Source organism: Phocoena sinus, chromosome 4 (assembly GCF_008692025.1).
Source record: "Phocoena sinus isolate mPhoSin1 chromosome 4, mPhoSin1.pri, whole genome shotgun sequence".
NCBI classification, from domain to species: Eukaryota; Metazoa; Chordata; class Mammalia; order Artiodactyla; family Phocoenidae; genus Phocoena; species Phocoena sinus.
The window spans coordinates 90,172,326-90,199,168 of NC_045766.1; the positions used below are offsets into that span (position 1 = coordinate 90,172,326).

Here is a 26,843-nt window from a genome sequence, read left to right on the forward strand (position 1 = left end):
TTATCTTATCTAATGTTATCTAATTTAACATTCTTCCTAATGTAGCAATTCATTTTATTATAAAATTCCTGAGAGTTATACAACTTTTTGCACAAAGACAGTGACCATATTAGAGGGCAATGCTGTTTGAAAATTTTAAAATATTGAGCAAAAATCTATAACTCCTATCAGTCCTGGTTGTTCCCTGAAGCCACTTAAATTAATCTACTCCTTCTCTCATGTGACAGACTTTTAAATCCTAGAAGATAGACTTTATGTTCCCGTGAGTCTCTTCCCCTGGAATAACTGCTCATTATATTTAAAGGCTTCCCAACCTTTCAAAAGTTGGGTCCCTCTTATCCAGATGCAGTATGGTTGTCCTGAAGTGAGAATGGACTTTACTGAAATAAGCTGGGTTTCTGTGCAAGCACCATACTTGCTTGCCTAAGGCCACACAGTGAGCTAGGCAGGTAGCTTATACCTGAACCCGTATGAGGATATAAAGGCTGAGAAATCGTAACAGTACATCATCCTCCGCTGAGTTGTTGCCAAGCAAAAGTAAACAAATGTGTGCAAATAAAACTCATAAATGACATAAAGCTTGTACGGGCTGGAAAACAATGATGTTTCAATTTAGCAGTATTTTAGATTAAGTTCCTAGCCTTCCTGTAATACTCTAGATGAAAAGTGGAGCTATTTGTCAGTTGATAAGGACACTAATCTTCTAATGAGAACCAAAGATGAACTTGCCCCACTGTTTTTATTTTTAATTCAGTTTTACTGGAGTATAGTTGTTTTACAATGTTGGGTTAGTTTCTGCTGTACAGCAAAGTGAATCAGCTATACATATACATATATCCTCTCTTTTTTGGATTCCTTCCCATTTAAGTCACCCCAGAGCATTGGGTAGAGTTCCCCGTGCTATACAGTAGGTTCTCATTAGTTACCTATTTTATACATAGTAGTGTATATGTCAATCCCAGTCTCCCAATTCATCCCACCTCCCCTCCTCCTTGGTATCCATACATTTGTTCTCTATGTCTGTGTCTCTATTTCTGCTTTGCAAATAAGACCATCTATACCATTTTTCTAGATTCCACATATATGCGTTAATATATGATATCCCACCTGTTTTTAAAAAAACAGGTCAAAACTTCTGGCTTGCATTGCGCTTGTGGTCAATTAAAATCCTGGATTACCCACATACTATGCTGGGAAGCTTGGTCTCTCCCATTCTGTATTTTTATACTTTTTGTAACTAGATGCAAGAGTTTCCATTTTTCCTTACAAAGTATATCTTTTCAAAATTTGAGTTAAATTACCTTCCAGCTTTGTGTTATAGACACATTTGATAAAGTTGCTTTTTACATCTTTGTCTAAATCTTTGATAATAAAGTTGAGTAGGTCATGGTCAAGGACAGAGCGTTCTGGCAAACCTCTAGAGCCCTTTCATCAGGTTGATTTGAACATTAATAAGCTCCAGCAATCTAAGAATGTTTAATAATCCAGTCTAAACTCCCCCCATTTTGTTTACAAGGACATCATAAGATGTCTGTCAGAAGTTTTGCTGAAATCTGGGTACAGTATGCCATTAGCATTCTCTTAGCCTATTTTATAAGCATGCAAAATTAAAAAATGAGGATGGCTTGTGCACCAGTCAGGGTGTAACTACGCAAACAGAAACAACTTAAAGCATATCTAGCCAAGGGAATTTAATGCAGGGAATAAATTAATTACACAGGTCATGAAGAACTGGGATACCAGAACAGGAGGTTGTGAGGTAACCCAGGGATTAGCAACAGCAGGAAGGCACAGTAGGGACAAATGGTGGAAGGAGCGCTACGAAGCCCAAGGGCTAGGTCCCTGGTGGAAGATAGACCTGTGGTGGGCCAATCTGGAGGGAGCTGGATACATGGACGAGATGATGCCTTTGCTTACTCCCACCCCCTCCTCACCCCTTCCTTACACATCCCAGCCTCTCTCTTCCTCCCATCCCCTAATCTTCTGCCAGTGTCTCCCACTGGCTTCATCAACCCAGCTAGAAATCAGGGGACACAGGAACCCAGGAAAGGCAGTCTGCAGCCACCTGGGATATAAGCCAGCACACAGGGTACAGAGATTCTGGGGAAGCACATTAGACAATAACTTTGGGGGGTGGGGAGAGACTTCAATAATTCCCAGTTTTCATCTTCTTTTCTATGAGTTCAAACATGATTAAAAATAATTTTCAAAAGTTTCTAGGAGGGGGCTTCCCTGGTGGCACAGTGGTTAGGAATCTGCCTGCCAATGCAGAGGACATGGGTTCGAGCCCTGGTCTGGGAAGATCCCACATGCCGCGGAGCAACTAAGCCCGTGAGCCACAACTACTGAGCCTGCGCGTCTGGAGCCTGTGCTCCATAACGGGAGAGGCCGTGACAGTGAGAGGCCCGCACACCGTGATGAAGAGTGGCCTCCACTCGCCACAACTGGAGAAAGCCCTCGCACAGAAACAAAGACCCAACACAGCCAAAAATAAATAAATACATTAAAAAAAAAAAAAAGTTTCTAGGAGGGCTTCCCTGGTGGCGCAGTGGTTGAGAGTCCGCCTGCCGATGCAGGGGACCACAGGTTCGTGACCCAGTCCAGGAAGATCCCACATGCCGCGGAGCGGCTGGGCCCTTGAGCCACGGCCGCTGAGCCTGTGCATCCGGAGCCTGTGCTCCGCAACGGGAGAGGCCACAACAGTGAGAGGCCCGCATACCGCAAAAAATAAAAAAAAGGGTCTAGGAATTAATAGTCTGTATTTTTCACATGACATAAACAGAACCCAGGAACAGCTATGGATGTAGTAACTCTTAGAAGATGCCATCACTCTGAGATGTGAACAAATTTTATATTGAGAGGCAGTTTCAAAAGGCAGGGATTATAGAGAGATTGTCTATGTCAACAGACTGACTCTGCCACCAATTAAGCTCCTTTTCTCTAAACCGTTCTGTGCCTGTTTCTCAATCTACAGAATGTGGATGTTAACATAGTACTTGCCTTAGGAATACTGTGAGGTTCAATGAATTGCACATGTATAGTACTTAAAATAGTGTCTAGCACAGAGCAAGAATAATGTATTGTGACAGCCATCCCTTTGGGGCTTAATGTCATGTAGGATAAATGCTGGCTATTATTAGTAGTAGTAATATTCGTACTGTCTCATTAACAGCACATCATAGCCCTGGTAGACTAACTGCTTTGCTCCAGTTTTTCATTCTAGGGTTGAATGATTCTATATCCGCGGGGAAAACCATATACAACAAAATTAGATTCAGAAAGATCTTAAATCAATTATCTTTCAAGAAGCAACTCTTATTAAAGATATAATCAAGCTCAGTTCTACTTTTGGGTACAAGCATTATCTACTCACATCTACTTTTGGGTCCATGTATCAACACTTTAGGGGGACCTAGGAAAGCACACACAAACTACATTATGTACATATGCATGGAGGGCACATAGAGAAGCACACAGTGGACACAAAAGAACATAAATCAATGTGAACTCAAGTGAATAAAACTGCACTGTGGGAAGCACAGAATTAATGTCTGTTATTAATTAGCCAACTTGCCCTTTGTAGAGAGAGGGTTAGTTGTTAATCAGGCCTTGAAACAGAACATGCTTTAGTAAATGACAATTTATTCTTCTGTTATTATTTTAAATTGAACAATAATCTTCTTTAAAAGTGAGAATGGGGGCTTCCCTGGTGGCGCAGTGGTTGAGAGTCTGCCTGCCGATTCAGGGGACATGGGTTCGTGCCCCGGTCCGGGAAGATCCCACATGCCGTGGAGCGGCTGGGCCCGTGAGCCATGGCCGCTGAGACTGTGCGTCCGGAGCCTGTGCTCCGCAATGGGAGAGGCCACAACAGTGAGAGGCCCGCGTACCACAAAAAAAAAAAAAAAAAAGTGAAAATGGAAAATCATGTGCAGGACACCTTCTGGATGGAATTCCCATGGCTGTATTCAAAGAAGTTAAAATGTTAATGTTTTCAATCAAATGCTGGGCATAAATATTTGATATATATCGTCTATTTCCTCAGGAACTACTCTATTTTTTTTTTTTTTTTCCTGCGGTACGCGGGCCTCTCACTGCTGTGGCCTCTCCTGTTGCAGAGCACAGCCTCCGGACGCGCAGGCTCAGCGGCCATGGCCCACGGGCCCAGCCGCTCCGCGGCATGTGGGATCCTCCCGGACTGGGGTACGAACCCGTGTCCCCTGCATCGGCAGGCGGACTCTCAACCACTGCGCCACCAGGGAAGCCCCTATTTTTAATAACTGTAACTTCTGGGGGCAGGGGCACAAAATGTATCCTGTTCACCTTTGTATTCTCCTCCAAGAATATCCTAGTAAAAAAATGAAGACATTCAACAGATAATTGTGTTGAATTGAACGGTTCATTAATTCCGAGGTAAATGATGAATCTAAAATGCATTCTGATTAATACCAGGAAAGAGTTAACGAGTCTATAAAAAACAATGCTAATTATGACCACGCTGCTGTTTGGCCTAGACCAGTGATCACACTGTCCTTAGTTACGGTTCCCAGGAGCACCAGTGAAAATTAATCACCAATATTTTAACTTTACCTCTGACAACCGAAACCACGCAGAAGTTTCTTACTGTTTCGCGTAGTCAGAGTGGCCTGATAGTGATGTGCTAGAAGAAATGTAACTCATTCCCAAAAGAAAAACAAAAATCATTATGTTGAAACCCAGATCCTTTGGATGTACACGTGTGACAGACATATAAAAAACTATCCTCTTCAAATTGGTTGCAAAGGAAAAAAAAAATCAATAAAGATACTGAAGGGATGAGATAAAATGGAGGGATTATTTTTTGTGTCCCTGAGTTCAGGGAGGCTGTCATTTTCAGTTCAGGTATGACCACACCTTAGGTTCAGGGTTTGTTATTGGGTAGTGGCTTTAAACACACAATAAATCTGTGCGGCACCAAGCTTTTACCTCCTTAAAGACATTTAAAAATGTATTCCTTTCTACAAATGTTAAGATACTGACCTTTAATGTGTCCTGCTTTAAAAGACTGAGTGAAATGGCCAGTGAAAAATAATTAATCGTGCACTAGATGAGAAGTAATACCACAGAAGAAGATGCTCTTAACTGGTACAAAGAAATGGGTAAGTAGTTCCAAATGTACCATATTATTTCACTCTTAATTATATTTTGTCTTTCATTGTCTGTTATAAAGGAGCCAGCTAGATTAAAAACAAGGCAGTATGGAAACAGACCCACTGACACTAATCAAGAAGTTTCCATTTCTAAATTTCTGCTTTTTAGACAAAACAAATGTTTTGCAGCCAAGGTATATTTACAATCGTTTTGTACTGGCTTATTATCTGCCATAACAGTGTAGACATAACCTAGGATGGCATTTCACGGTGTTTTTCCAAGATGTGCATGTCTCCCATAATTAAATAGAACCAGAATGTTTTTGCCATAAAAATATACTGGTTAATGGTTTCAGAGAATAAAGAATAGCATCACTGCTAAGATAATTCAATTTTCTTTATTATAAAAGATAACTGGTCACAGAACAGTGGTCTAAGTGTCTCTCAGTACTAAAACCTGTGCATATTAAGTAGCTTACTGTTTGGTTTGCTGAAACAATTAGGCCAGGTGAAATGGTGGTTTAAATGTTTATTCACTATTTCTTCAGAAACTATACCATTTCTGAAGACACTAGATGAGGTGGGGATAGCCTTTGCTCCAAAAGGCCATTTACTGAAGTCTCCCCGAAAGGTGGTGAAGGAAGTCATTAGGTGCATTCCTATATTTCAGTTCCTACAAAAGGAAGTTGGTGCAATTGGAAATAAAATGAAAAGTTTTAGAATAGGAGTTTTCTAAAAATGACTTGCAACTCAGCACAAAAAGGAAAGAAACATACCACTTTCAAACAAAAGGCCCCCTCTAATATATCGTTAAGTGTTAGAATTCAATTTTACGATAAGAGTGCAGGTGAAGCTGAGAACTTGGGAACTACATGTTGAGGTTCTAGGCTTTAGGGGGTTACAGTAGGGTGAAAGGATAATGCACATCAATGATATGAGGACACAACAGAACACCTGAATGGAGTCATACCTCAATCAAATACCACCTATAATTGGTAGTGGGGGGGGTGGGATTTCCTACTTTTTTCAATATAGTATAGAATTTCTGTAATTTTAACATAACTCATCTTTTCTTAAAGTGAGCCATAATTTTCCATAAGATTTAATTTTTATAGGTACTAGAATAAATTCATCTTTACCTACCCATTTGACTATAATTATAAGGGTTTTTTGCAAATTAGAACGCAAGGAAAAACTAGGGTGTTGAGGTCTCTGAAAATGTCTTCAACCTTTTTTTAATAAATAGGGTTAATGACAACTTTTCCAATTCCCTTGGACCCACCATATCTACAATCTTGCTTTTTATACATATGAAGAGTATGTCTAGAGAGATCCAGCATTCTCTTTCTTCAACTTCACCGTAACGGATTATCAGTTTTACGAATTGAGATAAAGAAGAAAAGTACAACATAGACAAATCCAGCAATCCTGGGGTGACCGTTTTTTACCTTTCTTTCTTCTGTGCTCAGAGGAACATGGGTTTCTGCTTTCCAAACTCAACTGTTTACCTAGCTGGCAATCCCCTCGTGTTGACTCTTTCAGTACTGGATTTCTTCAGTTATCCCTTCCCCTTCAGCATCTTTCATCTCTGCTTTTCTACTTGTGGGGCCCCCTCTCGGTTCACAAACATCCAGGTTTCCTGAAGTTGGGCTCCAAGATCAGGGTAAACTGAAAGCCGTTCTTTCCCCACACTCAGGTTCAGAGCTGGAGTTGTCTCGGAATCCCCTTTGCTTTACCTCTCACATTGACTCGATCACCAAATCCACCTGAATCCCCTGCAGCCTCCCATGCCCACTGCCAGCTCCCCCGATGCTGGTTCTTGTCTTCCCACACCCAGACGTCCACAGAGGCTTTCCGCTCTGTTCTACACAGCTGCCAAGTGAGTCTCTCCAAGCGCTGCTCTCACCACTGTACACCCCTGCTCCAAATTTTCAACCGTCCTTCATTATTTTCAAGTACAAATTTCTCTGCTTTACACTAAACACCCTCCCAATTCTGACATGCTGCTACACTCTACTTTCACCTTCCATATACCTCCTAGCACAGCCCTCCCCTCTGCCCAGCTGATTTACTTGTCATCTACCTATTTCATGTTTGCCTGCCTTTATCTCTTTGCTCTATCTCCCCCATCTCCCCATTTAATTATGCATAAATCACAGTCTCTACTGTGTTTGGATGGTTAGGTATAAAGGGGTGGGGACAAGTGTAAATGGATGTTGGCAATGACTGTTGGACTCAGAGTCGGGGCTCAGTAGGGAAAGGAGAGGACGGTGACATTTGTACAGCAAACACCTCTAAGGGGGCAGCCATTTATCAGCTCTGACCAATTGTTCTCATGCAGAAAGGCTGGTCCAGTGTCTCCAGATCCTCTACATTCTCAAGAGAGGTCAGAGTACGCATTTATTTGAAATCTATAATTTTAAAATATTAGCCACTAATTCAAATGTAAGATACAATGCAGGTCAACAAATTGTGGGCCAAAGAAAGCATCTCTTAACAAAATTGGATGTGGCCCAAAGGATGCTAGTTTCAACCTCTGTTCTTCAACAACTCCTTCATCAAGAACCATCTTTCTTCACGCTCTCTCCCCTGTGCTGGGTCCCCAGAGCACTCCAGTTGATATTAATTTCTCCGTTTCCTGGTTTTACACATTCACTTTGGCATCACTCAAGTTGAACTTTCTCATTTCATTGCATGCTTTCCTGTGAAACCACTTGCACCATTAATTTATTTCTTATCCCTTAACTTTTTATATTTTATCTCTTTGCAACTGGAGAATAAGTTCCTGGAGAACAGGAGGCATACACTGTAATTTCCTACAGTCCTCACCGTATCTTCCAAAGTATATTCACAAACAGGCACTCACTTATTTAAGGGTGTAGGATGTATCTTGGCAGTTTCAAAAGTAGAATCACTTTTAAAAAAGGAAATATCAGCTCCATTTCTTTGACAGCAGTCTTGAACAATCTGTCATTTTATTCAGCCATACACATGTGTGTAGGAGTAGGCTATCTTCCACAGAGACTTCTATAACATGCAAACTCCTATAACAAGTAACTTGCACAGTCTTTTATATTCATCTAAAACAAGGTGACAGAATAGCACAGTGCTGAAGAGCCCAGGCTGTGGAGAGACTGACTGGGTTTCTACGGAGGCTCTAATATTTCCTGTTCACATGACCTCAGGCAAGTCAAAAAACCTCTCTGTCCTTTTGTTTCTTACTGTGGAAAAGAGGAATGATAATAGTACTTACCTCAAAGGACAGATGTGAGAATTCAATGAGTACATATAAAGTACCTAGAAAAGTGCCTAGCACACAGTAGATAATAAATGTCGGTCATTATTATCTTACGTTAGATAATAAAACTTACTTGCAGATAAAAAAATTAGAAGTAAAACAAATAGTAATATTTTTAGGCTTATGCTCCAGCCTTTCATGGCACACCAAACACCAAAACTGGATCTCGAGGTAAGGTCTTCCTATACCACTGATCTCAGAAGAAGGCTCACAGGTTATCTCAATGTACACCCATATGCAGGTAGCTTGAACAACCTCGCTGTTAATAGCATGGAGTAGGCCCTCAGAAACTACTGTTTGTTAGAATAAATGAATAAACTGCTCCACTTGCTGTACTAGGCAATATTAGTAACAGGTATCTTTAAGTGTAGAATTTTCTTTACTAAAATGTACAGATAAAGATGTTTCTGTGTGCTCTCCAACTATAGCAATTATAATACACAATGATCTCCAGGAGGATGCTTTGCTATTCTTTATGTGACCTGACCTAATTAATTTCAAAAGGAAAGGAAACACAATACATTATAGTACCTGTGCCAATTAACTGATTAACTGAACAGTATGAATCTCATGGAGGTTCAAACATAAAGGACTGTATTTTTTACAATTCCCTGACCTCAGCAGCACAATGTCAAATCTCCCTTCCTAGCTGGAGTAGATTCCTGAAAAATATCTGGAATGGATTCCAGAATTTTCAGGTCACTTTCAGCTATTAAAAATCCACCCAATTTAAAATGCCAATCAAATGCCTGAAGCAGACCCTTCCACCAGAGCATCTCCTGGCTTGGGGTACTGGGAAATGGGGAGCGCTCCTTGCAATGCCCAAACTGAGAGCACAGGCCAATCTAAGTCTCCTTCTTTCTGCCGCCAGCCTCCTCCAATTTTCTTTTTGCCTGCTGAAGTGGGTGTAGGGCACAGCAATAAATATATGCCTACAATATTTCTCGCTTCTCTCCAAGAGCAGAGTTTTCTTGCAAGCAACAAACCCTGTCTTTGGGAAGGCTCCTCATTCACTCCTTCTCCCATGTCCACCCACCAGAATGGAGCTGGGAAGGGTGAATGGTTAGTTCTGGGGCTGGTTCCTGGACCTTCCTTCACAAGACATATAGCCTCTGGTTGAGAGGACAGAGGAAGGAATGGTGCAGGTAAAACCAACTGTGCATGGTTATGTCTTTGTCTGTTCCTGCTAACTCCCATAAGACTGAATGACCTTGACAGAGATACCAAGGACAGAGACAACTTACAAAATATTTAACAGGCAGGGGTGCTAAGCAATCAGAAGGGATGTGGTCTCAGGGGTAGAACAGGGTGCTGCAGGCCCCCTGCTGTGCTGTCCAGTCGCTAGAAGGATAGGGGAGACCTGGGATGCTGGCAGAGTTACTGCAAAGGTACTCAAGGGGTAGGGTCCCAGTCTTTTTACCAACAATAGGAAGTATTCTGTATTTTAGTACCGGGACAGCTGTCCTGGTGCAAACAAGCTGAACATCACTCCTGTTTGTGGGAGTTCCTCAGAGTGTCCTCAAGTGAGAGATGGGATGGTCCCAGGCCTGCCCTCTCCCCATGACCATTACGTGGCCTCTTGCCTGATCAAGCTGAACTACTTTCTACTTGTTCACTTGGCCCCTGGAAAACTCATGCATCTTTGCAATGCCAAGACAGTGTGTCAGGCTATTCTAAGTCTCTCCCTGCTGCTGACTTCCTCCAGTTCTCTTTTGGCCTGGCCAGAGAGGTGAAGGGCACCACAGTAAATCAACGTCTAAAACATTGCTTGCTTCTTGCCAAAACATGAGAAGACACTTCTGGCAGTATGACTCCTAGTCTTTAACAGGGGTTCTCTCAGAGCTGTCTTCACTCTGCTTGACAGAGGCCAGGGGTGAAGAAGGGAAAGCACTGCCTGCTTTCCTCCACAGGACAAGGAGAAAAGCCACAATATTCCAGATGACTGTCAATCCCATGATAGCCCCACCCATGGGGTTAGGGTGGGGAAACCCCTGGAGTGGTAAAGGGATGACAGCTGGATAAGGCTGTCTCTTTATAAATCCCAAGAGAAGAATCTAGCCCAAACTGAAGGTAGCTTGTCGATGGCTTTCCCTTTAGAATGTGTAAATTTAAAGCTGTCCCTTAGGATATCAGACAATGGCATCAATTCTGGGCCACAGGAGAAATCCTCCTCAATATCCTATCATACTTATTTAAAGAGGTACCCCAAATAATTAAATATTATACTCTGCTCAAGAAAAAATGAACATCAAATACACAACGAATAAAAAATAACCGAGGAAGCATATTTCTACTGGTGATTATTTAGAGATGCTGATTAATCCATTGTGCACATATTTATGTTTAATTATAAACTGGGAAGGCTTTAGGATGTTATTCTAAAACACACTCTATTAGCATTATGGCATCATATTCTTGTGGTGCAAATAATAATGTGAGAAGATTTTCTTGGTAAATTATTTTTTACCAACCCTGTTCCGTCAAAAGCATATTATTTTTACTTGGATGTTATAAGAAACTAAGTCTGAGTATAAGCTGATTTGCTATAATTGGAATAGGCTTATTGCAGTCATTTTACCCCTTTAAATTATGATACCAACATTGAAACATCTGTTAAACCATAGCATCTGTTTTATATTTGGGATGCATCCTTACAAATTTGAAGAGTGTTCTTTTTAATGAGCTCTGATTTAATGGGGAATCCATTTTTTTGTGACTGTTATGCCAAAGAAAGAAAACGAGAAGACAGATTCATTGCTCTAGCACCCCGCCCACGGCAAAGCGCCTCTAAGGTCCATACATTTCTAATACAGAACTATTTAATAAACAAATATTCACACTGAAAGCTAGTTTGTTTTATAAATCAGTGTTGCTTAATATTTAAAAGACCATATGGATATGTCTGTATATATGTACATACCCCACCCCCCTGGAAAGGCAGAAAGGGCCATATTCATCTTATTTAAGAAAAATAATCACTTCTTTCAAATAAATTATCTTGACAATCTCTATAGTCTTAAAGATACTGGACAAATTTATGGCCTCATAGTCTCCCTGTTCACTAAGACACTTTTACAACTCTAAAGGCAGACTCATTGCCAGATCTTTATTATTTTAGTTCTATCAGAAATAGCACTTTGCCACTGACTTACCCAGTTCTTTTAAAAACTATTCCCTGGGGCATTCCTAATTTTTCTAGTCATTCGTAGTCCTCTACTTGAGTCTGAATTTCTCTTATACAAGAAGCATGTCAGCTGCATGTCAGACAAAAATGGATTAATTTGTCCCACTATTTACATACTTTACTGTTTCAGGCCTTTTTATTTTTATATTCCTAATTTGTATCTGGCTGGACTTTAAAAGCTTAATTTAAAGATATTTAGGGGGAATTCCCTGACGGTCCCGTGGTTAGGACTCAGCACTTTCACTGCTGGGGACCGGGTTCGATCCCTGGTTGAGGAACTAAGATCTCGCAAGCCACGAGGTGCGGCCAAAAAAATAAAATAAAACTTAAAAAAAAATAAAGATATTTAAAACTGCTAAATTTTTATGATACAAGCTACCATAAAATTTAGAAAATGACAGGTTGTTTCATTAAGTTCAATAAACTCAAGGAATTTATAAAAGAACCATATCACAAAAATAACTCAGAAGGAACTCATTGGAAGGAAGACAGAAAAAAGAGAAAAGGAAGTTTAATATAGAGATTTTGGGTCATTCATTTTGTACCTCCTAATTTGTCTCACCAAAAGAGAAAACTACTACAACAGTGTCCAGGCGCTAAAGCCATTTCTTGCACAAGTCCCCATAGGGCAGATGGGTCCAGCCTGGCAGAGGAAGCCTTGTTGCCACCCATCCCAGCAATGACCACTCCCAGCATCTTCTCCCCACCACCATCCCACGCCAAGTGAGGGCTCTGTTCTTCTTAGGCTTTACAAAAGCATCTTTTCTACTTTGCCAAAGGAGTAGTAGCATTTTACACTCACATCACATCAAATGTACAACTGATAGATGCTATAAAACCAGACTTAGAACACATCCTTTGAGTTCTTCACTGAAAACAACCCCCAAATTAAAACACCAACCACCTAGTTTAATGGTAGTGCTTTCTAGGGATTTATAGATATCACAAGAGAATCAGAGAAGAGGAAAATGACGTAGGCCATTCTTCTCGGTTTAGGATGTACTTACTTAACCAATCTGAGAGAGACAAAACCTGACCTTATTTTAAAATACTACCTGTGAAAAAGATTTTGCAATTTCCCCGGGTAACCTTTTTCAATGCTTAATGACTTTTCGTAGCAAAAGTCCACTTCCTTAAATTAAAGGTGAACCCTCTCATTGTTGAAAATTAGATACAACACACTTTATGGTCACAGGTGAGATGGTACAGTTTAGGGAACACAGTTACGATTAACTTTTTTGTGACTTCGACCACTGCAGATCTTATCACAACATATTCTTAGAACTTGCCTCTGCCAGTTGAAAGAGTGCAGACTTCCCACAGCGTTTTACAGGTTCAGCACCGCCCAACTGTGAAGTGTTCGAAGAAATCTATATTGAAAACAATTCACATAAGGAATATTAATTGTGATATCAGAATTTTCACTCCCCATTCACACACATTCAGGAACTTTCCTTAGTTTAATGAGAACGTCATTGCTCCCAAGTACCAAATAACTTTAAATGTGTTATGCTTGGGATTATAATTTTGAAACCAATTTTAGTAAATAGCCTCAAAAATAATAACAAAAAAACAGGAGTGGCTTGGGTGGCTGTTGGATGACAAGAGTATTATTATCTTGAGAATTCGAGGCCCTAAATTTAACTCTACAACCTTAAAACAAATTATGCATTTCCATTTCCATATAAATACCAACTCAGCAACTTGCCACATAGAAAAGAGATTTAATGTCATTTTATATTTACTGAAGAGTAATTAGTTAATTTTTTGTTGAAATATATTTGGAATCACTGTGAAAAGACAGCCAACAAGACAGTCAACAAATTTTGTTTTGAGAATCCAATATAAATGTGCTAGCCAATATGACAAGAGCTGGTGAAGCTAAAAGTTTTACATAAAACACTGGCACTGGCTCTGAGAGTATGCTCTAAAGTACACAAAGATTGACAGTCAAGACCACAAATCTCAAGAAGCCATACAGTTAAGACCAAAGTTGTAGTACGTCGACATACACACAACATGACATTGTGACTGCATCCTCTTCTGCAAATTTGGTGCAACAGCAGCCAGGCACTAATAACAATGAACAGCACTGTCCTTTCTCGTTTTTATATGAAAACTTAATTTTCAATTTCTAGCTTAACTCCATAAAGAATGGAGAAGGGCATATATTCTTTTTTTTTTTTTTTGGCGGTACGCGGGCCTCTCACTGTTGTGGCCTCTCCCGTTATGGAGCACAGGCTCCGGACGCGCAGGCTCAGCGGCCATGGCTCACGGGCCCAGCTGCTCCGCGGCATGTGGGATCTTCCCGGACCGGGGCATGAACCCGTGTCCCCTGCATCAGCAGGCAGACTCTCAACCACTGCGCCACCAGGGAAGCCCAGGGCATACATTCTTAAAGATCTTTACAAAGTATTCTTCTCCTAGAGAAGTTCTATCATCATTAGAGCAGCTAGCTATGGACTAAGCTTTTAATATTCTTCGTGATTCTGAATTCTTTCTCAGTTTAAGACAGAGGTATTTCTCAGTTCAGTTTAGGAGACAAACCTACCTTGTGTCTATACCCTTACAGGTGACCCCAAGACCCCTAGGGAATTCTATGGAGCTGTCAGCCCCAGAAGAGACTGGGGACTTACTGCTAGAGAAAATTCTCCCTAGAACTCCTGCTGAATAAGAGCCAATATTTAATAAGCTACCTGGGCCACTCAGAAGGGACTAGTTTAAGAAAGTTTTAAGGAATTTTTCTTCCTGGGTACTATCATTTTTCAAAGAGTCCTTTCCTATTTATCCCAATCACTTACTTTTTCTTTAGAAGATCAACTTAGGGGCTGAATCTTTTTGAAGATTTTCCTCTAGCTGAATTTCCTCAGATATATGCCATTTCTTTTTCTTAGACAAGGTGAATTCAATTACTAACCTTATCACTAGACTAAGAGAAACAAACACATTTAATATAATCACTGACTCTAGTGACTTGGGGGAAAGAAGTACTGAACATCAATGCCAGTCCCATGAACCAAGGTTGTATAATAGAAAGGACATGGCTTTTGTGTCAGACAAACATGCCTTCAGTACTTCTTGCTGTGTGGACTTAAGCAAATAATTAAGACCTCATCTTCACCTTCAAAATAGAAACAATACCTGCCCCATATTAATTACTTCTGTGAAGATTAGATGTTATGTGAGTGAAGAGTTCGGCACAGTGCTCAGCCCACATTATGCTCTCAATAAACAGTACGATTATTAGTAATAAGGACTTATCATTGTTAACACTAATAAATAAACTCTTTTAGGACACTTCCAAAAATTAGTTACAGACTAAAATTAGAACAGAATTAAAAATTGCAATGTCAGAGGAGAATTATTAAATTTAATAATCTATAAAATACTAAATTTGTCACATAATCATACGATACCCTCAAGAGAACAACAAGCTGGGTGATGCTCCCCTACACAGCCTGACACTGTTTTCTAGCTCTTCCACTGGCTCCCTCTGCTGTCGCTTTTGCTGCTGTAGGTTTATGTTCCCGACGCTGTGTGTGTGTGTGTGTGTGTGTGTGTGTGTGTGTGCGTGCGTGTGCGCGCGCCACGAAGCCTGTCAAATGCCTGCACGGCACACCCAGAGGCTCAGCGTCGAACTTCTGACCGCTCGGATGTATTACCTGCCAGCTGAGTTAATGCACAGCTGTTAGAGTCGAGGCTTGAGAATGGTTCCTTGCCTTGCAAAAGAAACCATCACCTAATGTTTAGTAAGAACTATTTTCCTCATCACTTACGGGAGGATTTTTACCTATTTGTAGGTACAGGGCAGTATTTTAAATGCTCAAGGTTGCTGGAAGCCTTATTTTCAAAGGATGTTGGGGGAGAGTCAACATATTTTAGCAGTCCAACGTTTCTAGAATCACCTAACAATAAAATTTTCATAGAACAACTTAGCGGTAAGATATAGTTTCTAAAAATGTCTTTTGGCTTCTTAATTGGGGGCAGGGGGTTGAATACATGTTAATGTCTGCAGCACTGGGCATAGCTGACCTTTCTTTTGAGAGTCTCCTCTGGATTTCCAATACTGCAGAGTCCTTGTTTTCCTCCTACCTCTCAGGCCACTCCTTGCTGTTCTTTGTTGGCTCTCCTTTCTATAGAGAGCACTTAAATGTTTTCCCTCAGGGTTTTGTCTTAGGGCCCCCACTCTTTTTCTTTACACATTTTCTCTCAGTAATCTCATGTAATCTCTCAGTAATCTCTGATGGCTTCTAATATAAGCATAGCTTGTGTAATGCCAATTTGTCATATCATTGTTCATTTCCCTGTTTGTTTTTTTTTTCTATTTAAGAGACATACACATCCTTTCAAGTAAGAATAATGTAGCTAATACATGTTTTTCAATGACAGGTCAGCTAGTGGTGGAAAGTGTGTGTTATGCTACCCTCCTGGGTAGGGGGCAGTAGTAGGCCATACTGTACAGTATGTTCATGACTATGCTTTTTATTTTCCTCAAGTTGGATGGTGCTTGCTAATCTGTTAACGTCACTGTAGTCTCTCCTCTGCCTATTATGGAATGTTCTGATAAACAGGGTGGGTGTTAAAAGTATGTGATGTTCAGCAAAAGCGCCAAGAAAAATTATCACCCTGGGTGTTAAAACTGTTCATTTTATAGCTGACTGAGGTAGGGGCGCACACCAAGGAAAGAGGTGGTAAAGATCAAAAGCAAATTAGCTGGGAGGCTTTTGCAATTATGAGGGGTATCATAAACACTGTAGCCTGGGAGGAAATGACTAACAATTGTTGAGTGAATAAATGAACCAGAGAACAAATGAACAATATGAGATGATCGGTCTTCCTTACCTTAAAAGAAATATTAACACTTCCAACAAACCATGTAAGACTTTCACACTGATGAGCTGCAGTGTGAGTATATGGAGTCTGTGTTGAATGTAATATTCCGTAACATACTGGGCATTCCATCATGAAAATGAATGCTTTAAATGTGCACCTATTGCTTATATCCAATTGTGACGATACCTTGGTGAGATTACGGTTGTATTTATATTGGCAAAGTAAAAGCCTTCTAAGGAAAGTTTTAATGTTCAAATCTATTTGTCTAAATTGTCCAGATTAGCTCCCTGTCTTCAAAGTAAATATGCAATTTTTCAATGCAAAGATGTATTCTAGGTGTAAGAGTCAGCCACACAGCAGAGAAGAGGATATGTGGACCAGGCAAGGCTTCCAGACTTGTTAAATAACGGAAGACAACAGCTCCCTTCTGGCATTACATTTGGTCATTAGTCTTCAGTAAACGAGATCTAAACAGTGACAGATGTGTCACTCTACCTGTAAACAACAAAAAATACAGACAGGAAACTCACTTTGACCAACTTAATGGATCAGAGCCTGGAAACAGAGTGATGGCTCTTCAGAAGGGCCAAGTTGAATCTAGATGAATTATGAGCATCAATACAGAATGGGAGACAGGCTGAAATGGGAGGAAAACAGGCTCTGCACTCTATATTTCTTTCTAGATCTTGTAAAGCAGATGTATCTTTCTCCCTTTAAACATAAACATTTATGAGGAACCTACAAACAAAATGTCCTTTATTCAATTTCATGGTTCCACGCAGGTTACTTCAATGGGTTTTAAAACTATCAGATTTGGTTAAGAAGGAAAGATATCCTTCTCAGCTTGCGACACGGAGACCTTATCACCTTATCTTTTAAGACATAAAAGAAAAAATATTTTCAACTTAAAGAAATGCCCAGGGCTTACTGTTTTTTTAAAAACTGCGTTTCTAGGATAATTGTATTACACGATAAATGACCAATAGCTAATGTCTTCCTAGAGTTATGAACACTTGTAAATGAAATTAACGCGAATGGTCTCTAAGAATTTTGCAAGCCTGATCTTAAAGTGATATTACAAAGCTAAATATTTTTAAAGAGTAAATTGTTTCCTAAATTATACAAACACCTACTTTTCTCTAAGTGCACATAATAGGACTGAGAATCCCTCTGAAAAGGGATGAGGGGTATAAAGTGGCCCATTGGGTAAATTTCTATTATCTGCCCATTCCTTCCTCACTGAACCCTTTCCCTGTAAGTTCCAAGAGATACCAGAAAGTGCCTTACCAATGCTGATTTAATAACCTGTGGTAAAAATTGCAAACCACAGAGCAGTGATCTCAAACTGCGGTTCCCTAATAGGAAACTTGTTGAAAGTGCAAATTCTCAGGCCCCACTGCAGACTTAATAAGAAACTTTGGGGGTGGGGTTCAGCAATCTGTGTTTGAAGAAGCCTTTGAGGTGACTCTGGTGTATTTTAAAGTTTGAGAATCTCTGCTATAGACTAATTAGAACAAGAATTTCAAGAGTCTTTGTGTTTTCTCAAAGGTGATGGGTGTTTTATGAAATAATTATAAGAGTTTTAGGGATACAATCACAGTAATTATAGGCTATTCTATTTCTACTGCAATAGATATGCTCATAGCAGATTGTAGGAGATAATTTTATTAGTTCATCTAGTTAGCTATTGTTTAGATTTGAATAAACCAGCCCAGTACTGGGCTGACAATATGGTCAGATCATAACATGAAAGAGATTGAAACTTCTCTTGAGTCAGCTGGGGAAAGTGACTGGAGAGCACAAATATCCTTAGAGAACCATATACTATACTTTTCTTGTATAATCACATATAACATTTACAAATAAACAACTAAGTATGTAATAATTTAATTTGCTTAGGAATTGTAAGGGCTCTTAATTGTCAACCTATGCAAAATATAACTAGGAAAAATAATATACGGAGTTGAGAAGGGGAACTGTATTTGATTCTAGGGCAGAACATTTTATTTTGGTTTCTCCATCATGCATGTCTTCCTCTGTTAATGATGTCAGAAACAACTCATAGTAAGTTTTCAAATTAATTTTTTTAAAGCTTCCTCAAATCTTCTAAGTGCACAGTCAAAAACCCTCAGAAGACAAGTGCCATTGAGGAGAGGAGTAACATCTGGAAATGTCTCCCTGCACAACTCCTAAGTAAGAAGAGGTTCTTCCCCAGAAAAAAACTTTCTTTTGGAGGAGTGAGTGTACTGAGCAGTAAGAACAAATTAATTTTAGAGACGTATGGGATCTTACTCTCCAGAATCACAGGACAGTGGCTGTTTACACTATCAAACTGGTACCTCAGAGCTGCCCAGGGCTTTAAGGCACCTAATAAATCTGATGGTGATCTCACTTAAACAAGAGCCACACTCTAAGTGGCAATACCTGTTAGAAATGCATCAGCTGAGGTATGTCATACAAACATTTTTAATTAAATTGAAAACTCTCGGTAAATAGTGCATATGTAAATATCAGATGTGTCAAAGACGAGCCACTACGTTCTGATATTCATGCTACAGAGTGTAGAATTTAATCAAAAGGAATATATGGCAAATAAATTCTGTTTTGAAGGAGCTGTTTCTAAAAGGTTGGATGGGACTGCTCAGGTACCAACATTAAAAATAAATTTACAGTCATCACGTCAAAATTCTTTTTTACCTTTGAAAAAATTATTAGTATCAAGTAAAAGGATGTCAATGACTAAAGGAAAGCAAGGAAATATTAAACAAAACTATTCCCCAGACAATGAAAAGAAAAGCCTGTTTATCATAATGAAAAATTATGATAAAATCTTAATTTATTCAGATTCATCAAGCAAATTGTTCTTCGTGAAATGATACCATTATATGTTATTTTTGTTACCAGTTTTATAGAATAGCCCTCAACGAGTAAAGCAAATACTGTGGCAGAGAAGCCTAACAGATAAACAGGCCAGAGGGTTGGATCAAGTCATGGTGGTTGACACAAGTGTCCAAAGAGGAAGCAGCAATTTTTTTTTTTTAATGTAAGCGCTAAAAGTAATTTTTTCTCATTTTCGAAGTAAGATGCTGGGTTTTCTCTTGCCAAAAGGATATCATTTTACATTTCATTTATGCAGCACTCTTTATGCAAATGAATCAAAGTGATTCAATACATCAATATTAAACAGAACAGTCTTGCTTGTCATTTTCTCTCAACCCTATAAAAAATTGCTTAGTTTATTATGTGCATTTTTGTGGTACGCGGGCCTCTCACTGTTGTGGCCTCTCCCGTTGCAGAGCACAGGCTCCGGACGCACAGGCTCAGCGGCCATGGCTCACGGGCCTAGCTGCTCCGTGGCATGTGGGATCTTCCCGGACCGGGGCATGAACCCGTGTCCCCTGCATCGGCAGGCAGACTCTCAACCACTGCACCACAAGCGAAGCCCCTATTATATGCGTTTTTGGTTGAAATTAATAAAAAGGAAAATGGGGAAAGACCTAAAGCAGATGGCATCTTATTTTTACAAAAGGGATATATTTTATTATTTGTCATATAGTGCTCATTAGAAATGAGCATATGGTTGAGGCCAGGGCTTTTGTGGCAAAATCAAGCATTATCAGATTTGCCTCTCATCATACCAACCAAGAATATACTCTCTAGTGTGTACTCTCTCTCTCTGGCTGACAATCCGAAGAAATCTAAGATCCTGCATGAGCTGACCTGACCTGAGCCCAGGGTTAAACACTAATAAAAATACTGGCTGAAGCTACATCACACCCAAAGCTAAGCACTGATGATCTAACAGGTCCTATTCACCCCTGCATTCACTGTGTGAGTTATTCATCAACTACAGCATCTAATTTCACTATTGGAAAAATTTAATAAATTGTAATGCTATGGCCTTCACGTTGATAGTTTTCCTAAGCTTTTAAAATAAGTTAAAAACAAGGCAAATTGAAATAAATGAATTACTGGAAAGTGTGTATTCTGCATGAACTCTTTAATGAATGCTTGTAAAATGGGTATAAATTCTGGAGCTGATCTGTGATTAGAGCAAAGGCAGCAAAAAGCAATAAGCAGCCTCCCATGTGTATTATGTTAGTAATGGCAAGAGGCATGCCTAAAGTTCTCTATATGTTATAAAATTCCATTCCAATACTTCCTGAGCTCAATAAGTTTTCTGAACCCAATGTGTATATAAATATATATATATATATATATATATATATATATATATATATATATTTTAAAAGAAGGCCATACCTCTGCAAACTGAAACTATAAGACACTGATGAAAAAAATCAAAGATGACACAAACAGATGGAGAGATATACCATGTTCTTGGATTGGAAGAATCAATATTGTGAAAATGACTATACTACCCAAAGCCATCTACAGATTCAATGTAATCCCTATCAAATTACCAATGGCATTTTTCACAGAACTAGAACAAAAAAATCTCAAAATTTGTATGGAGACACAAAAGACCCCAGATAGCCAAAGCAGTCTTGAGGGGAAAAAAGGAGCTGGAGGAATCAGACTCCCTGACTTCAGACTATACTACAAAGCTACAGTAATCAAGACAACATGGTACTGGCACAAAAACAGAAATATAGATCAATGGAACAGGAGAGAAAGCCCAGAAATACACCCACGCACTATGGTCAACTAATCTATGACAAAGGAGGCAAGGATATACAATGGAGAAAAGACAGTCTCTTCAATAAGTGGTGCTGGGAAAACTGGACAGCTACATGTAAAAGAATGAAATTAGAACACTCCCTAACACCATACACAAAAATAAACTCAAAATGGATTAAAGACCTAAATGTAGGACTGGGCACTATAAAACTCTTAGAGGAAAACATAGGAAGAGCACTCTTTGACATAAATCACAGCAAGATCTTTTTGGACCCACCTCCAAGAGTAATGAAAATAAAAAGAAAAATAAACAAATGGGACATAATGAAACTTAAAAGCTTTTGCATAGCAAAGAAAACCATAAATGAGACAAAAAGACAACCCTCAGAATGGGAGAAAATATTTGCAAATGAAAAAACTGACAAGGGATTAATCTCCAAAATATACAAACAGCTCATGAAGCTCAATATCAAAAAAACAAACAACCCAGTCAAAAATGGGTGTAATACCTAAATAGACATTTCTCCATAGAAGACATACAGATGGCCAAGAAGCACATGAAAAGCTGCTCAACATCATTAATTATTAGTGAAATGCAAATCAAAACTACAATGAAGTATCACCGCACACCAGTTAAAATGGGCATCATCAGAAAATCTATAAACAACATATGCTGGAGAGGGTGTGGAGAAAAGGGAACCCTCCTGCACTGTTGGTGGGAATGTAAATTGATACAGCCACTATGGAGAACAGTGTGGAGGTTCCTTAAAAAACTAAAAATAGAATTACCATATGATCCAGCAATCCCACTACTGGGCATATACCCAGAGAAAACCATAATTCAAAAAGACACATGCACCCCAATGTTCACTGCAGCACTATCTACAATAGCCAGGTCATGGAAGCAACCTAAATGCCCATCGACAGACGAATGGATAAAGAAGATGTGGTACATATATACAATGGAATATTACTCAGCCATAAAAAGGAATGAAATTGGGTCATTTGTTGAGATGTGGATGGATCTAGAGACTGTCATACAGAGTAAAGTAAGTCAGAAAGAGAAAAACAAATATCATATATTAATGCATATATGTGGAACCTAGAAAAATGGTACAGATGAACCAGTTTGCGGGGCAGAAGTTGAGACACAGATGTAGAAAACAAACGTATGGACACCAAGGGGGGAAAGCGGCGGGGCAGCGTGGGTGGTGGTGTGATGAATTGGAAGATTGGGATTGACATGTATACACTGATGTGGATGAAACTGATGACTAATAAGAACCTGCTGTATAAAAAAATAAATAAAATAAAATTCAAAAAAAAAAGGCAAAACAACAACAAAAAAGGCCATACCTCTGCAAACTGAAACAAGGCTGATGCTTGACATTGTTTTGAAGGAACATCAGGGTGGGAGGTACCTGAAGATATCTGAAAGGAAACAAATAATTTTTAAAGCACAAGGACATTTTACTATAACAGACTCATAGATTCTGCCAAATATTTCCACTGTACACACAGATAAAGATTAAGACATGAGTCATCACCCTCAATCCCTTTTAGAAAAACAGTATCAATGATAAATGAACACAAAGGCCATGTTTCTAAAAACACATGTGGAAAGAACAAAAAAGACTGAGTTTGGCTCATTTGCCTTGTCTCTTGAAAGGGTGTCAGATATGTATCAAATAGCAGTTGAGGACACCTGTAGAGATAAATTTCCTTATTTCAGTGAATTTTCTAAAATATTATTAAAAGTTGAAAGCTGCAAGTAAATCTCTCTCCTCCCTACAGCACTCCCCTCAAGATGTTCTCTGCTTTGAGACAGCTGTGAAACAGGGTTGGAGAAGCAAACCATGTGGGTCAGAGTATCTGGGACTGAATCTTAGTTCTACTACTCACTAGCTACATGACCTTGGGCAGCTCAGCTAATCTCTCTTGAGATTTATTTTTCCCAACTGTAAACTGATGCTGGTGATGATAATCCTCATTTTACAGGATTATGTATGGTAAGGAGAAAATAAGCCATAGAATACACTGCCTGGCATGGCACCAAAACTCAATAAATTGTTTATTGAATATGAACAGCATTTCTTTATTTTATAACACCATGCATCCTCCCATCCAACACACACACACACACACACACACACACACACACATATGCCCCTCAGGTGTCTGACAGTGGATAGAGGATTCTGTCACACCATCCTTGCTTCAGCTAGGAGAACTTTTGTTTCTATTTGGTGATTATGGTAGCCTCATTAAAAGTTTGCTCTGAGGGCCACATGGAAATAGTTTTTAGGATGTTTTGAGAGCAAGGTCAGTTATTAATTTTGGTTTCAAAGTGAACAAAGTTTCTATACAACTACAAACTAGGGTGAAAATGAGTCACAAGAGCAGAAAGCGTGAGCATTGTAAATTCAGCCCATTTCCAGTTCCACAAAAGTCTTTTTCTTCAATTAACTGTGCTCACCGACTCCATCAAAGGGAACTTACTAAGCAATACATGCAGCTTGATCATGACTCCTCAATCCCAGCAATCATTTTTTCATATTAATTAAATTAAGTTGTTTAGAAAAACAATGGAGCCAGTTGGTGATACAATAATCAAAGTCAATTTTAGGGATAAGAAAAAATTAGAAGACAGCCTGATGGAATTATTGACTCTATTCACTGCTGAAGGCATTAGGAAAATTTTAATTCCACCATATCTTTCGCATCAGACAAATAAGGATTTTTAGAACAAATATCAGTAAAAAGAAAAAAGATCTCCCAGATCCTATTTAACAAACTAGACATATACAAATTGTTGTAAATGGCTAAGATCTAACCAAGTACTTTGAAAATATTTCAGGGTAAAGATGTAGAACTCTTCTTGGTCAAACCATGAAACCTATCATTTCAAAAGACCTCCATGTGCAAGCTGTGACAGACTGCAGATATGAATCCACAAGGATGTTCCTGAAATCCTGGGAATTATAAACTGTAGGTCTTACTTCCAACATGACTTTTGACTCCTACAAACCCTCTATAAAAGTTAAAGAAAATAAATAGTTTGTGTAAGGGGAAATGCCTGACCTACAAGATATTTCTTTTCTTTTCTTTTCTTTTTTTTTGCAGTACGCAGACCTCTCAATGTTGTGGCCTCTCCCGTTGCAGAGCACAGGCTCCGGACGCACAGGCTCAGCGGCCACGGCTCACGGGCCCAGCTGCTCCGCAGCACGTGGGATCTTCCCGGACCGGGGCATGAACCCATGTCCCCTGCATCGTCAGGCAGACTCTCAACCACTGCACCACCAGGGAAGCCCATACAATACATTTCTTCAAGGATTAAATTAGATAGTGAACAAAACAGAACCAGTAGTATAAACAATCTAGATTTTTGAAAAGCATTTCACAAGTCTTTAAACAAAAGGATGTTTCTCCAAATTAATATCGGGATAAAGGAGATGTTGACATGAATAGGGAGCTCCTGAAGAAATATTAGGTTAGGGTCAGGGATCTCTTTGGAATCTGGTTTGCTGTAGTAACGAAAAACATGCACATGTGTCAACACACCCAAAATTTCATGTGAAATTTGAAAGATTTCACTACATCTTTCACCAGGGATCACTGGTTAAGTATCTCTGCTTTCAAAGTTGAGACTAACATTATTTAATATGTCTAAAACTACTGTTTAAAAGGGAGTGCAGATTGAATCTGCTATTACATTAAATTCTTGAGGAAACAATATAAAAAACAATTGGAATTCATGGCACATCTCACAGAGAGCAGAAAGGAAAGTGATAGATAAGGAGTATTATGTGAGCAAATATATATTAAAACATTCTGGTGATATCAGCAGGACATTTAGGCATGTAATAAACAATGTCATAAAAGGAATGACCTAATATGCCAGTGTGAAAAGTAATTCTGCCAATGAAATGTTGAGAACCACCAGGAAAGGACACTAGAGGAGAAAAAATTCTGAAACTAAAAATATGCTCTCCTTTGTACAAAACTGTACCACAAGGGGCAAACATTATGAAGGATGACAGTGTGAAAGAAGGTCTAGTGAAAGACAATTAGAATGATCAAGGGAAGACCATGTGGTTTAAAGTTTAGAAAAAAGTAATCAATGATGGCTCCATATTGAGTTCTAGGGTAAATGCAGATATTTTGGGAAGCAGTCTTAACCTTTAGACTTGATGTCAAGGATAATGTGCTTTTCTACATCATCTCTGAATATGTCAGAGACATACTGAGCCAAACAGGTTTGACACAAGACATAAGATTTTGAAAACTGCCAACTGCATGCTAAAGTTTCAATTAAGAGAAGTTTACTTAAAATAAATACAAAGGAATGCACAGCCAATAACCATGAGTCAATTCTGTCTTCTGATTTAATACCTGACAAATCAATATCTGATAAATGACTAAGTTCTAAAAATAGTTCAATTATATTCTTAACTTCCCTATCCATGAATAAAAATTAGTGATGAGGTTTCAATGCAATAATATTTAGTATGAGTTAATAACAAGCTTCTATAAACATATTTATTCCTTAATTAAGAGACTCTAAAGTTCCAGAATTTGATACTATTTTCCGTTTTATGATTACTTGAGCTAAGAACGCAGGGTTCTTCTTTGCTTTAAGTTACTTTCATCAGCCCAAATTTAAGCTCACTTTACAATTTCATTAAGTATAAATTGTAATATATTACCTCGGCAAACTGAAATAATGGTGACTTCTGACGCAATTCAGAGGATTCTGAAACATCAGGCCTGCAGGTGCCAGAGGATATCTGAAACAAAGAAAGGTGGTATGAGGCATCATAAGAATAGCTTCTGGAAGACAACAGAAGACAAATGTCACGTAAAACATTCCTATTTGAGGAAGGAATGGTTTTGACTCCCCAAATTTGAGGCAGTACTGTGACAAAAAGGTAGTTATATTCTGCAAAGTCTTACACAAGGTTTTATCAAGTTTTATATGTTCATTCAACTTCTAAATAATGCCATAAATTGTAGGAGATAGACAGGACAATGCATTTCAGAAAAATTACTATTAACCAAAGAGAAATGTCTACAATGATGCCTATTTGATCTCTTGGCTTTCTGCAACCAAATCCAAAGAATATCTATTTCTTCCATGTTCTGTGTTTCCCCACTATTTCATATAACATGACCACATGAAAATGCAAATGAGTTTTGATTATAAACCTTTTGGGAAAACAAAACTAAGGTCCAATTTTTGTTTTCCAGGGCTTTCATGTATTTATATACAAGCCCCAATCTTAGAAAAGTTAGTACTATTTTCCTAAGAGAAATTTCCTTTATAATATATTCTTGTATATTATTTACAACACTGGGTAAACATTTAGCGCTCTACCATCTTTACCTGTGATTTTCATTATTAACAACAGTTACAGAAACACCACTAATTTTTTAAAAAATTCTTGCTGTTTATCAAGTACTATTCTCAGGATACATAATTCCTCTTTATCTCAATGTTAAAAATTGACCCATTTCTGCATTTGGGTGAAATAATAACTTAGGTGGTAGCCTATAATTCAAAAGTCACAGGAGTCATAGAACGTTAGAGAGGAAGGATTTCAGCATCCCTCTGATCTAACCCTTTTTACAGATAAAGGAACGTAGGACCAGACAGGTAAATGACATCTCTACTCCCCAACATTCAATAATCCCCTTATTCTTTATTATTATAGCACTTAGCACTGACCACCACAAGCATAAATATCTGTTTATGGTCCATCTT

The 26,843-nt window shown here is 38.9% G+C and overlaps 1 protein-coding gene across 6 annotated transcripts in view; it reads right to left on the bottom strand.

Moving 5' to 3' along the window:
• BBX (BBX high mobility group box domain containing) overlaps positions 1 to 26,843 on the bottom strand; it is a 286,866-nt gene that overhangs the window by 39,615 nt on the left and 220,408 nt on the right. For all 6 annotated transcript variants that reach the window (XM_032630202.1, XM_032630206.1, XM_032630203.1 and 3 more), the window contains 3 exons: positions 25,789 to 25,869; positions 22,439 to 22,513; positions 12,898 to 12,978 (listed from right to left, as the gene is read on the bottom strand). In XM_032630202.1, the coding sequence (XP_032486093.1) occupies positions 12,898 to 12,978; positions 22,439 to 22,513; positions 25,789 to 25,869 (237 nt within the window). The remainder of the gene's footprint in view (positions 1 to 12,897; positions 12,979 to 22,438; positions 22,514 to 25,788; positions 25,870 to 26,843) is intronic.